Source organism: Pelobates fuscus, chromosome 1 (genome assembly GCF_036172605.1).
Source record: "Pelobates fuscus isolate aPelFus1 chromosome 1, aPelFus1.pri, whole genome shotgun sequence".
Lineage (NCBI taxonomy): Eukaryota > Metazoa > Chordata > Amphibia > Anura > Pelobatidae > Pelobates > Pelobates fuscus.
Window position 1 is genome coordinate 5,371,511 of NC_086317.1, and position 12,240 is coordinate 5,383,750.

The following is a 12,240-nucleotide window of genomic DNA, read 5'->3' on the forward strand; positions in this document are numbered from 1 at the left end:
TATATTTCACAGGAACCCCACTAGTCTTCTATACTCAAATAGCCCATGTCTGAGCGTCCGGCATATCTAAATAGCGCTCAGATCCGTTCAGTAGAACAGGATCACTATTCAGGTAAAGTTCTACCGGACGGCCATGAGGTGATGACCCAAAATAGTTCCAGAGAATCGAGGGCCATGGCCATTCTGTAACGGACCACCTGGCACCACGACTGGGTACCTCCGTTAAAGGATGCTCCTAGTGCTTACAGAGGGCTCCAAGCGCTCCGCAGACACCACAACAGATGGTTCTTAAAGGGCCAGCAGCATAATAAAATACAATATGCCCAAATCAGTTCCTTAAAGGGCAAACAGGCCCCTCCAAAAAACAGTGGCATGGTCACTTTTGCCACATAGTCCACTTTAGAGGGTTCATGTAAGAAAGCAAATGAAGTCTTCACCTGGCTTTTAGGGAGTGAATGCTCCCCCAAGTCAGTAGTCCCTATAATGATTACATTATAGAAATATATATTCTGGGCCAGTACAAATCATCTGGAAATCTATTCATAAACAGGGCTATACATAGGACACGGGGTCACACATTTAGGCTGGAAGAAAGGAGATTTAATCTAAGGCAAAGAAAAGGTTATTTTACAGTAAGAGCATTAAGGATATGGAATTCTCTGCCGGAAGAGGTGGTTTTGTCAGAGTCTATACAGATGTTTAAACGGAAATTGGATAAATCTTACAAAAACATAACATACAGGGATATAATTTCTAATTAGTGGGGCAATAGCTGCTTGATCCAAGGAGACATCTGACTGCTATTTTGGGGTCAAGATGGAATTTTTTCCTAGTTTGTTGCAAAATTGGAAGCGCTTCAGACTGGGTTTTTTGCCTTCTTTTGTATCAACAGCAAAAATATGTGCGGAAGGCTGAAGTCTGTTTTCAGCTATGTATCTATGTAAAACGGTTGTGAATTAGGAATAACACACAAGACGGATTTGGGAATTGTTATAGGCAACAAACTATACAACAATATGCAATGTCAATCAGCAGTGGCTAAGGCCAGTAAGGTATTGTCATGCATGAAAAAGGGCATTCATTCTCAGGATGAGAATATCATTTTGCCTTTTTTTTTTTTATAAATCACTGGTAAGACTGCTGTGCAATTTTGGGCACCTGTTCTAAAGAATATCATGGCACTAGAAAAAGTGCAGAGGCGCTAACAAATTAATAGAAGTAATAGAACATTTTAGCTAAGAAGAAAGGTTAACACATTTAAACCTCTTTAGTTTAAAAGTGCTTTTTATCAGAGTTTACACAGATGTTTAAACAGCAACTGGATAAATACTTACAAAAACATAACATACAGGGATATCATTTCTAATTGGTGGGGTAATAGCTGCGTGATGCCAGAATTAATCTGACTACCATTCTGTGATCAAGAAGGTTTTTTGTTTTTTTTTCTCCTAGTTTGTTGTATAATTGGAAGCGCTTCAGACTGGGTTTTTTGCCTTCTTTTGGATCAACAGCAAAAACAAATGTGAGGAAGGCTGAACTTGATGGACGCAAGTCTCTTTTCAGCCTGTGTAACTATGTAATGTTTTCCTATGGGGAAGCTTGGATGCGTGTGTGGTATCCCTGGTGAGGAAGCCTGCCACAAACGTCAATGTACCCCATCTTTGGCAGGTCCTACTGTCTGCTAAATTATTGTGTGTGTGTATTTTTAATGTATAAAATACTTAGTATGATATATAGAAATATGTCTATATATCTTTTTATATACATACATAATAATTTATTTATTAACATTTTACATTAAAAAACATTTTTTTATATTCTACACTAGCAGGGAGACAGTCTGTCAGCACAGGCAGTCCCACTGCAGGCAGACACTAGCACACCTATTGTGACCATGTGATTGCTCTGTTGAGCGATCACATGGCCGTAGGGGTCCTAATTCGCTATGGGGAGACTGTCTAGGCTGCAGGCTGTCTCCCCACATTGGGAGCAACACTGATCGCTGCCTGGGGAACAATGGCGACCGGGTGAGTAACGATTACCGTTGTGACGGTTTAGGACCGTCAGCGGTCGGCAACACTAAAATGCCGATGACGGTCCTGAACAGTCACCGGTCGTTATGGGGTTAATAAAGATTTGCAAAAAAAATAAACATGTTCAGTTATCAGTAGATTTGTGTAGAAAAAGCTTATTTTTTAAAATGGTAAATGTACAGAGTAATGGTAAGTTATCGGCTATCTGACTGAAACTTCAAAGTGTATAGGTATCTGCTATAAAAAAAAAAAATATCGGTCGATCCCTACTGGTCATAGAGAATCTCTTCCTGAACCCAAACTGGCTTCCCCTGAATTTGTCTGGTCCTGTATACTCCCTATAGCCGCCCCAGTCCTCTTGCTGCTGTTATTATAATAATGTTGAATTCTTACACAGAGTTTTGCAATAATTACCGGTAGTAATAAGGTTAATTTGTGTTTAAGAACCCGATGTATCTGTGCTGTAGAATATATGGTTTAATGTAATGGGTGAGATTTCTGAAACTCTCCGTAATACCAGATCTGATTACATATGTACGAAGCTCATTTAATGAATGAACTGTTTCTTCCTCTTCAGCTCAAGGAATCTGAATCGATGAAATGTGCTGCAGAAACATTCATTATTTGTAGCTGCTAAAGGGACCATGAAGCAAAACGGCGTACTAGAAAGAAAAGCAACATATTTTCAAAGTGCAGTTTGTGTTTCACCGCTGCGTGTATGAACGACAGGGGGATTAAACTATATCACACTACCACATCGTGCTGAGCCCACCCACTGTGTCAGAGGATAATTACACCATAGTCCTTTGTCACCACTACACGAGACTCTGCTACAAAATGCACAATGCTGAGCTCGGCTCCTGTCTTGGATGCGGACTGGAACAAAGGCTACACATGTACAAAGAAAACCCAAACTGGGAGGCTTGACCTGGAATGTGCATTTCTTAATAGTCTTAAAAAGTGAATGTCCGCCAGAAACATTTCAAATGTGAAGCCTGACTTCCATGAATGGCACGGTGTGGTACTATTCAGACTGGGCATCTTGCTAATCTGGTAATTGAATCCAGGTTCTGAGTTATTTCCCATTATTGAGATTTGTGAAGAGATAAAGCGTCTTTGTTCATGTGCCATGATCGGGACACCAGACAGACATCCGAACCACTGAGCTTCCATCTTGTTTATCATCTGAACTGCTTGGTAACCTAATGTGCCTTACACGTTCTCTGGTGTCATAGCGACTGCACAGGATCGTTCAGGAAATGACAAGATTTTAACTGGAAAATTCCTCTGCAGGTTTATTTTTATGGATATGATCTGATTCAAATAATTTTATCGAATAGCTGATTTATTAAGGGAATCTGTCTGTCTGGACTGGACAGGCGTGCCTATAATACCCGTATATCATGCCATCGGCGTCAGTCTATTTATAAAGCCGCTCAGCTTGCACAGGGTTAAATCCAATCTCTTGTATTGATCTAGAATGGTGTTATAATGAAGAAATGTGAGGGTTGGCACCTTACTTACTGTGAGTCCTCGTATTTAACCCCTTCGCTGCCAAGCACTTTTTGTTTGAAAACATATTGACATAACATTTATTTAAACATGTTTTATTGGATCATCCTTTCAAGCTTTGCATTCTCCCAGAAATTCTGTAGACTGTTTACAGTATCCTTTATTTTCATATATTTCACATGGGATCTGAAATGTTGGCGTAAAACCAACAATGTGTATAGGTATGGCAAAAAGATGGGGAAAAAAAAAAAAAAAATCTAATACCTTACTAATAGCTATTGGTAAGGACGATGAAGGCATTACTAGCAGTGCAGTTTACTAGAAATGTCAGCATTGAACGTTGTGGCGGATCGACTGGGTGCCTCTGCCACTCGATGCTTCCTAGTAATCCTCTAGTACCATAAGCACAGCACCGGACCCCATAACCACCGTAGTTCCCACTTCCATCCTTAGAGCTTGGTCCCTCACCCCCCCCCCCCCCCCCCCTGAATCTGAGCACAGTAACACACACTTAACCCCTTAAGGACACATGACATGTGTGACATGTCATGATTCCCTTTTATTCCAGAAGTTTGGTCCTTAAGGGGTTAAACACACCCCCATGTGCCATAAAATAGTTTCACAGTGACTCAGCATAAAGAAAAACACATACAAAATACATATTTGCCACCTAGGAACCCCCACAGTCTATACATCCCGGATAGCCTGGGTCTGAGCGCCCAACATATCCGAAAAGCGCTCAGATCCCATGAACACAGCTGTAATGCCACCATGTGGAAGTTCTGACCGGCCGCACACATGGTTCTATGCCCAAAACAGTTCCAGGGCGTTTTGTGCTTTTGGCCGGTCAACTTCAGGAGTTCCATGCGAAGAAAATACTGAACACACACTCTGGCTGATGGGTAGTGTTTGTTTTTGTGGTTCCTACGAACAAACCTACCGAACGGCGCTCTCCTGACATGTGGGGAAGAAGCAGGTGTTCAGGAGTTTGTGTCCGAAAATAAGTCCATGAACTCGACCAAACACCGCTGCCTGCATTCTCGCAAACAAGATGGCCACCAACACAGTTCCCACATGTTGTGTCATATGAACGGCTGCCACCCAGCCGCACCATTAGAACCCACACTGATGGTAGTGTCAGGAGAGGTTAACAAGGGTCAATTAGCTCAGGGTGGTCCTCAGTTTGGGTGTTGGTTTGGTTCCCGAATAGTCCCAGGGAATCCCACAAACCAATGTCTTTTAACAGCCTTTTAGCACGGACCATAGTCCTGAGGCAAGAAGTTGGCTAGCAGGACCCTCCAGAAGCACGTGGCGAGATTCTGTTCGCCACAAACGCAATGCCCACATAGCGTTAAATCTTATATTTCTAGCATTTTGTAGCAATCTGTGTAATACTAGTGTAATCTGAGCTTATCCCGTCTCTCTCTCTCCCTGGGTGTAGTTATTGTTAATTAAAATGTTACTGTATGAAAGGAGGGGGCTGACATTTATAGCCCATTTGCAGACATTAAATGGGTGCAATTAATTCCCGACGGGGAAATGTTCATCTACAACCTGGTAATTCTTCTTGGGGTATAAATGTTGATAAATGAGGCTTTATGGACTGAACTTAATTTTCCAAAGCAAGGTAGAGGTAAAAAGTGTCTACATGGTTTTTGGTAGTGAAGGGGTTAATAGAATGTGATTTTAAGTGCATAACCTGTTCTTTAACTTTTTATACCAATCTTCATTCTTTTTAAATGCCCTAATCGTTTATCCCTCTGCTGTTTTCCCTCTGTCTTTTCTGGAAGACGGATCTCTCTAGTAACTACATTTTCGGTGAGTGCCTGTCTTTTATTTTATGAGATAATAAATGATAAATACTTCATGCAAACGCAGGTGTTTTCAATTGGGAGCTACTGATTGGCTGAGTGTCAGCTGAACAGGTTATTCACTAAGGTGTAAGTTTTCAGGAATTCAAAGTGATTTTTACATTTTAGGTTTAATTCTCAGAGATAACAACCTATTTTAGCTTTAAATCAGGAATGGACTTTGAGATGTATTTTATTAAACTCTGTTTTGGCAACTGAAATCCAAACTGTAGGAATAGCCGAGCCATATCTATTTTGCTGAAAGGATGCCGTGAGGATTTCAGTTTCTTACAATTAGGGTTAAGTTGTTAAATATATCTATTTAATTCACTTTGAAATTCTGACCATTCTAACTGAAGTCAATACTTCTAACAGTGTTTTATATAGATTGTCTCCTGTCGCCCCCCTGCTGGCCATGCATGTAATATTTATTTATATTTTATGAGGAATAGCTGGTCTGCTGTTTTATGCACTATTTACTTCCCTTGATGTGTGTATCGACCATATATTATGGGAAGAAAAGTTAATATATTTTATTTTAGCACTTAGAGATGATGCACTCGATTTGCAGGAGGCGTGTTCCAGTCCATACAATAAACCTGTGTGATATAAATGTTCTTTCTGTTTTGAATTACGCTGGTGCTGTCTCCTATTGCATATTTTTTTTGCCCATTGTCAGCTGCCTTTCGTTTTATCATGTTTAGCTTAAGCTCTCCATCACAATGTCAATTTTGTTCAAACTGCGACTCTGTGATCATGCTATGAAGACTCGCATTTCCACTGCACTGCAAGATGTTTTTTATTGTATGTAAATAACAATTTTATTTTTTGTTTTATATATAAAATCTATTTGGCCAATGTTTCTCTCCGTTTCCTTGTCTCTTTCCTGCCATTGTGAGCCGAGATTCCTCCAGTGGGGTGTTATGGGAGTATTGGTGTATATAGAATGAAGATGCCATTCATTGCCAGTAGCTGGGTTGGACTATGCATGAGGAAGGTACCGGTGGGACTTGACGACAAGTTTATTGCTCTCCTCTCTGTAGGGTTACTTCCTGCCCTGTGTCACCTATCCCGACACTGAGAGACCGTGCTGCCATGTTAACTCACTCCCAATCGTTTCAGCACGGTTGTGTTTGTGTAATATTTTCCCCATTGTAAATTGCTGCAGATTATATATCCAGGTCCTACTCTACCAGCCTAATGTCTGATTCATGAGCTACTCACTTGGGGGAAAAAATTGAATCTGGAATTCTCTGCAGTACAACGCTAAATAGGGCCCTGGGATGATATTGTTTACACTAATAGAAGGGGTGAAGCCATATAGCCCCTGCAGAGGGTGCTGTATCTTTTTGCAATCTCTCTATCTGACCCAGTGCACCCACTGCTCCAGCCGCCCAGCGTCACCCCTCTCACCACACTCCCAGGTGGGCTGCCCAGCTCGAGCATAAAAAAAAAAAAATCACAAGTGTAAGCTGAGGGCCAGGGAGGACCAGCTCTAACACAATGTGCACAATTTGTTTCTAAAGGCCGCCAAAATAGTGACCTCTTCCCCCAGCGACAGAGACTGACTGAGGAGTGAGGTTATTTTTTAGCCTGGATCAACTCTGCTGACACAATCCCTGCCAAGGACACCTTACATGACATTATGTAACGTGTGTATATCAGGAAGTGCTACAATCTGTGAGTCCTTGTAAGTGTGCATGTCAGTGATTGTGTAAACAATTGTATGTGTTTCTGCATTCCCTTAAAGGGACTCTCCTAGTGCCAGGAAAATAAACAGTTTTCCTGGCACTGCAGGTCCCCCTCTACCTCCCATCCCACGTTGCAGAGGGGGTTAAAACCCCTTCAGTGACTTACCTGTATCCAGCGCTGATGTCCCTCGACGCTGGGTCAGTCTCCGCCAACGGCCGCACACGCGCATTACACCATTCCGGCGACGCTGGATACAGGTAAGTCAGTGAATTCCGGTGACGCTGGAGATCTTCGTGCATTGCGTGAGGACATCCAGCATCTCTTAAAACAGTGTTTTAAGAACCCGGAAGCTCCTCTAGTGGCTGTCTCATAGACAGCCACTAAAGGAGGACTTAAACTGCACTAATTGCCTAACAGGGTTATCGAAAACTGCACTAATTACACTTGCAGGGTTAAGGGTAGTGGGAGTTGGCATCCAGACCACTCCAATGGGCAGGAGTGGTCTGTGTGCCTGGAGTGTCACTTTAAATTACAAAATGTAAAAAAAAAGTTTTATTTGATGTATTACATAGGATTCTACAAATATACACATGTATATTACTATACATAACATGTAAATATATTACTAGTATACATGTACATCAATATGTTTATTCATAATACTCAGAAATTGTGTTAAGTGCACTCACAGGACTCAAAGTAAATCAATATATTTAAAAGAACCTGCAACAATCAACATTTAACCCCTTAAGGACCAAACTTCTGGAATAAAAGGGAATCATGACATGTCACACATGTCGTGTGTCCTTAAGGGGTTAAACCCGATACTGGAGTTCTCTCAATATGTTGAAGTATTGGAGCTGAAGTGATCACTATACTATATTGTACATGAAATATACATTCACAGAAAATACGTCCATTCCTTTATTTAGTCATCCTGTACGTGTTCTTTCCTGGAATAAGTGTGCACCTTGCATATCCTTCTCGCGAGCTCTGTCACTCTCACGGATAGTATCGGAGCGTTGCCTTAGTAATCAGCAACAAGGATATGCAAAGTCTGCACCTAGTGAAGGTGCAGACCAGAAGAGCTCACAAATACTGCTACCAAGGGTTCTTCAGAGAGCAACTTTTATTCACAAAAAAAATGCCCAGAAAAGATAATGCCAATACTGCAGATATTGTTCACTTGCAATGTTCATTACCAGCAGTCCATTCACACTAACGGCGGGCTCTGGGTAAATAAGGTTCTATCTGGATACATCTGACAATATCGCTTCTACCCACTCAGCCAGAGAGTGAGAGAGCCTCGATGGAGAAATACATCCCAAGCACCTTGCTTATCTGGACACCCTCCCTAATGTATATGCTAATTTGCTAAGTTTGTGTGACCTAGAGGGAAGCTCTAGAAACTACCAGATGTGTCCATCTTTGGAACCTGCTGTGACCTTGCCGTTTGTGTGGAATGTGTAACCAGGTGCACAATGAGTTAAACGGGTTTAATGTGGTTACTGAATGAATACCCTGACCATAGCTGATGTGTCCAACTTTGGAACTTATTGGAAACTCTCAGTTTGTTAGAACTGGGTCGATGCAGGGGTAGACTGGTTCGATCTGGCGACTCAATGGAAAGACCCGGAAAGTGTCAGAAATAGATGATGTGTAAACATGTAGTAATGCATTACTGTTGGCAATAGCTATGTGGACATTTAACTCTAAAACCGCTCTACTCCTAACTCTAGTCTATTAAATGCTCACATATTTATATTACACCCATTATACAGCACTTAAATAACAAAATGTAATACACATTATACTACAACGGCAAGTATTGATACATTGTCCTTAAGATGTACTGCTCTGAACCATTCTTAGAAAAAAGAAAAAAATTATTTTACTTACCATAAACCCCCCTTTCCTAAGTGTTTAAGTCAGAACTAGTTTGGTTATTTATAGAATGGTATCTTTGTGTTATAATCCAAGGGAGTATAATGATCATAGCAATTCCCAGAGCAGTGAATATAGCTGTTCCCTCCACACATGAGACGACTCTAAGTTGAGGATGAAGAGGAACTCATTTAATGGGAGCCACATACGGCCTTTTATATGAATCCTGTGCAAGAGGTTTAATGAAACATATTCCAGGGGCATTCCCCACTCGACCTGAGAGGAGACTACAGTAAAGTACACAACCTAATTACATTAACTCTCAGGTTCAGGACATACACATCAATTAAATCCTAAAAACATGCATTTAACAATTGAGTACCCCCTCAAGTCCTATATCCCCGGATAGCCTGGATCTGAGCTCCCAACATATTCCGAAAGCGACGGCACACGAGGTGCCTGCCCAAAAGAGTTCCATGAGTGGTCGGTCTCCTTCGGGGGTACGAAATACAATAAAAATACAGAACTGTTCATGTGTATATTCAGTCTGTGTCCCTTGTTCGGAAATTAGCTCCTTCCGAACGCCTTTGCATTCTGACATATTTTACCGAAGTTCGATGGAGGAGGAAGTTCCAGTGGTGTTCAGGGCGGTCGAGTGTCCGAATTGAGTTCCACACACTCGATGACCAAACACTGCTGTATGTGTTCACGGCTGAAGATGGCCGCTGCCACGTGTTCGGTAATACGAACGATGACCACCCAGCCGACCGTTGGAACACTGCTGTTTAGAGGTCAAAAGAGTCAAAAAGCTGCACACGACTCCCCTGGGTGGTCTGGCTGTTTTCTAAACGAACCAAATGGGTATGATCTGTTCAGTAAATCCCATATAAAACACAGGCATGTCACACATCCCCAGATAGCTGGGATCTGAGCGCACAAAACTACCGAATAGCGCTCAGATCATATTCACACAGTTCAATTGCCATGGAGCCATAGTCTTTAATTACACGAATAGGCTCCATGGCATAGCTATCTGGGTTAACACATTCACATAACAGAAGTACCGAATGAACATGTGTTCGGTTCAATCGGCACGAATAAGAACCACGAAGCGGATGGCTCAGCGGTGTTCGTGCAAATAAGTGTCCGTCTTTAGTTCCATAGTTTAAGTGCTGAACACCGCTGGCCATTCGGGACTTCTAAAATGGCCGCCGCCACATGTTCGGTAAACGAACAAAGACCACCCTGCATTCGTCAATTAAGCTGCGGTTAACCGGCGACACACTCCAGCTCCCAGGTGGTCGCTCCTTCGGCAGTTTGTTCGGTAGATAAAATCTACCGAATACCCCGGCAGAAAGGCACGAATAAGCCTTTCTGCAGGGAAAATAAGTCTTTTAAAGTCTGGTCCATAGTCCAAAGGCAGCTGGCGGGCAACCAGGCTTCTCCAATGAAGCCTGGTTGCTTCAAGTCCAGACATCCCCAAGTTGACCCAAAAATGGTCAAGCCATGTTTGCCAGAGTATCCTACTAGGGGCGAGCAGTGTGACAGACCACCCTCAAGTCTTATATCCCCGGATAACCTGGATCTGAGCGCACAACATATCCTGTGACAAACTGCCATTTGCCACTGGGCATTGGAGAGGACTTATGGCTAGCCTCCTGCCCTGCGACTATGGCCCTGGAAGGTATTGCCCTTTGAGACTTGAATTTGGGCACAATGGATGTTTGTATGCTGTTCCTGGCCCTTTAAATACTTGGGAGCAGTGTTCCAACTTTTAAACTGGCACTTCGAATGCAGTCGAAGTGCCGAAGCCGTGGAAGTGCCGAAGTCGTCGAAGTGGCCGCCATTACAGTCGAACACGTTTTAATCCAGTCGAACGCGATGAGCTGTACCTTTCCCTACCCTTCGACACCTCGGCTGGAGACTAAGTCCCGTTCGAAGATTCGAACACACGTTCAAACGGGACTTTGTCATTTCTGGGTGTAAAACAGACCTCTGGTAGACAATATAACACCACGGAAACAACCCCAGTTTCACTTCGACACTTCGACAAAAGTAGAAGTGAGTTCAACGGTTCGAACGCCGCCTTCAGATGGGACTTTGTAACTTTTCAGGGCAGAAATAGACACACCGCACAGCCTGAATCTGTGGAACTGTTTTGGGCAGGGAAATGTGCTTGCGGTCGGTCATAAAGGACTTCCAGCTAACTCTTTAACCCCTGGAGGGAATTAGCTGAATTTTGGATATGTTTGTAAGTAAAGTATGCTGATTATTAATATGTGTTTTTTATGAAGATTGAATGCATAGTTTTGGAGTTATAGAAATGTATGTTTAAACTGTGTGTTATAATTGGGTTACCTCTCAGGCTAAGGGGAGGGAATCTGTGGGAGGTAACCATTGTGTGATTGGGTAATGTTTAATTGGATGTGGGCGTCTCCCTTGCAGGGGAGAATTGCATAAAAGCAGAGTGTGTGTAATTAAACTTCAGAGTTCTTCTTGACCCTCAATACGTAGCCTTGTCTCGTTATTGGAGGGAACTGCTATATCACACTGGGGATTGCTATGCTCTGCATACTCCCTTGAGCTTTAATCACTTAGCTCTTTTGAGAGCTTGATCCTGTTACACTCTCCTTGGAGGAGAGGTCTTTCCCGGTCCTGAATGCTGGAGGTTCATACAGGGTGAAAGGAAGACGGCGCGGCTCCAGTTAAGCTACGGCGGTTGTGGAGTCTGCGGCGGTTGTGGTGTCGTCTGCAGTGCTTGGAGTCCTCAGGAAGCGCTAGGAGCATCCGTCAACGGAAGGTGTCCGTTACATTGGTGGCAAGCGGTGGGATGGCGTCCTAGTGCGAGGAGAAGCAGCTCAGAGACACTGGTAACGTTTGGAGTTACAAATTGAGGGCAACGCTAGCCACTGTGCAGCGTCCCTATCTACGGCAGCATGGAGCAGGCATGGATAGAGCCCTGCGAAGAGCACCTCAACAGGATACGTTGCTATGAGGACGACGCTTACATTGAGGAGGTAAAGAGACGGTTGGTCGGCTATGGCCCAGACCTTTCAAACGAGGTGGTCTCTCAAGTAATGCACCAGTTGGATGCTGAGAACAGTGCGGCAATGGCATTTGAGCGACAACTGTGGAGGTTGAGGATATGGACACCCAGTCTCCAGCGGCAGTGTGAGTTCCAGGGAGCCGAAGGTGTCGTCCTTCCTCCCCAGCGGCAGTATAAAGTCCAGGGGGCCGAAGGTGTCGTCCTTTCCCCCCAACAGCACTGT

General features: G+C 43.1%; 1 protein-coding gene across 2 annotated transcripts in view; it reads left to right on the forward strand.

Moving 5' to 3' along the window:
• LOC134601419 (uncharacterized) overlaps positions 1–3,598 on the forward strand; it is a 79,690-nt gene extending 76,092 nt beyond the window's left edge. For both annotated transcript variants that reach the window (XM_063445906.1, XM_063445914.1), the window contains one exon: positions 2,611–3,598. Coding sequence is in view for 1 of the 2 variants with exons in the window: in XM_063445914.1 (XP_063301984.1) it covers positions 2,611–2,624 (14 nt within the window). In the remaining variant the exon portion in view is untranslated. The remainder of the gene's footprint in view (positions 1–2,610) is intronic.
• The last annotated feature ends 8,642 nt before the right edge of the window (positions 3,599–12,240 follow it).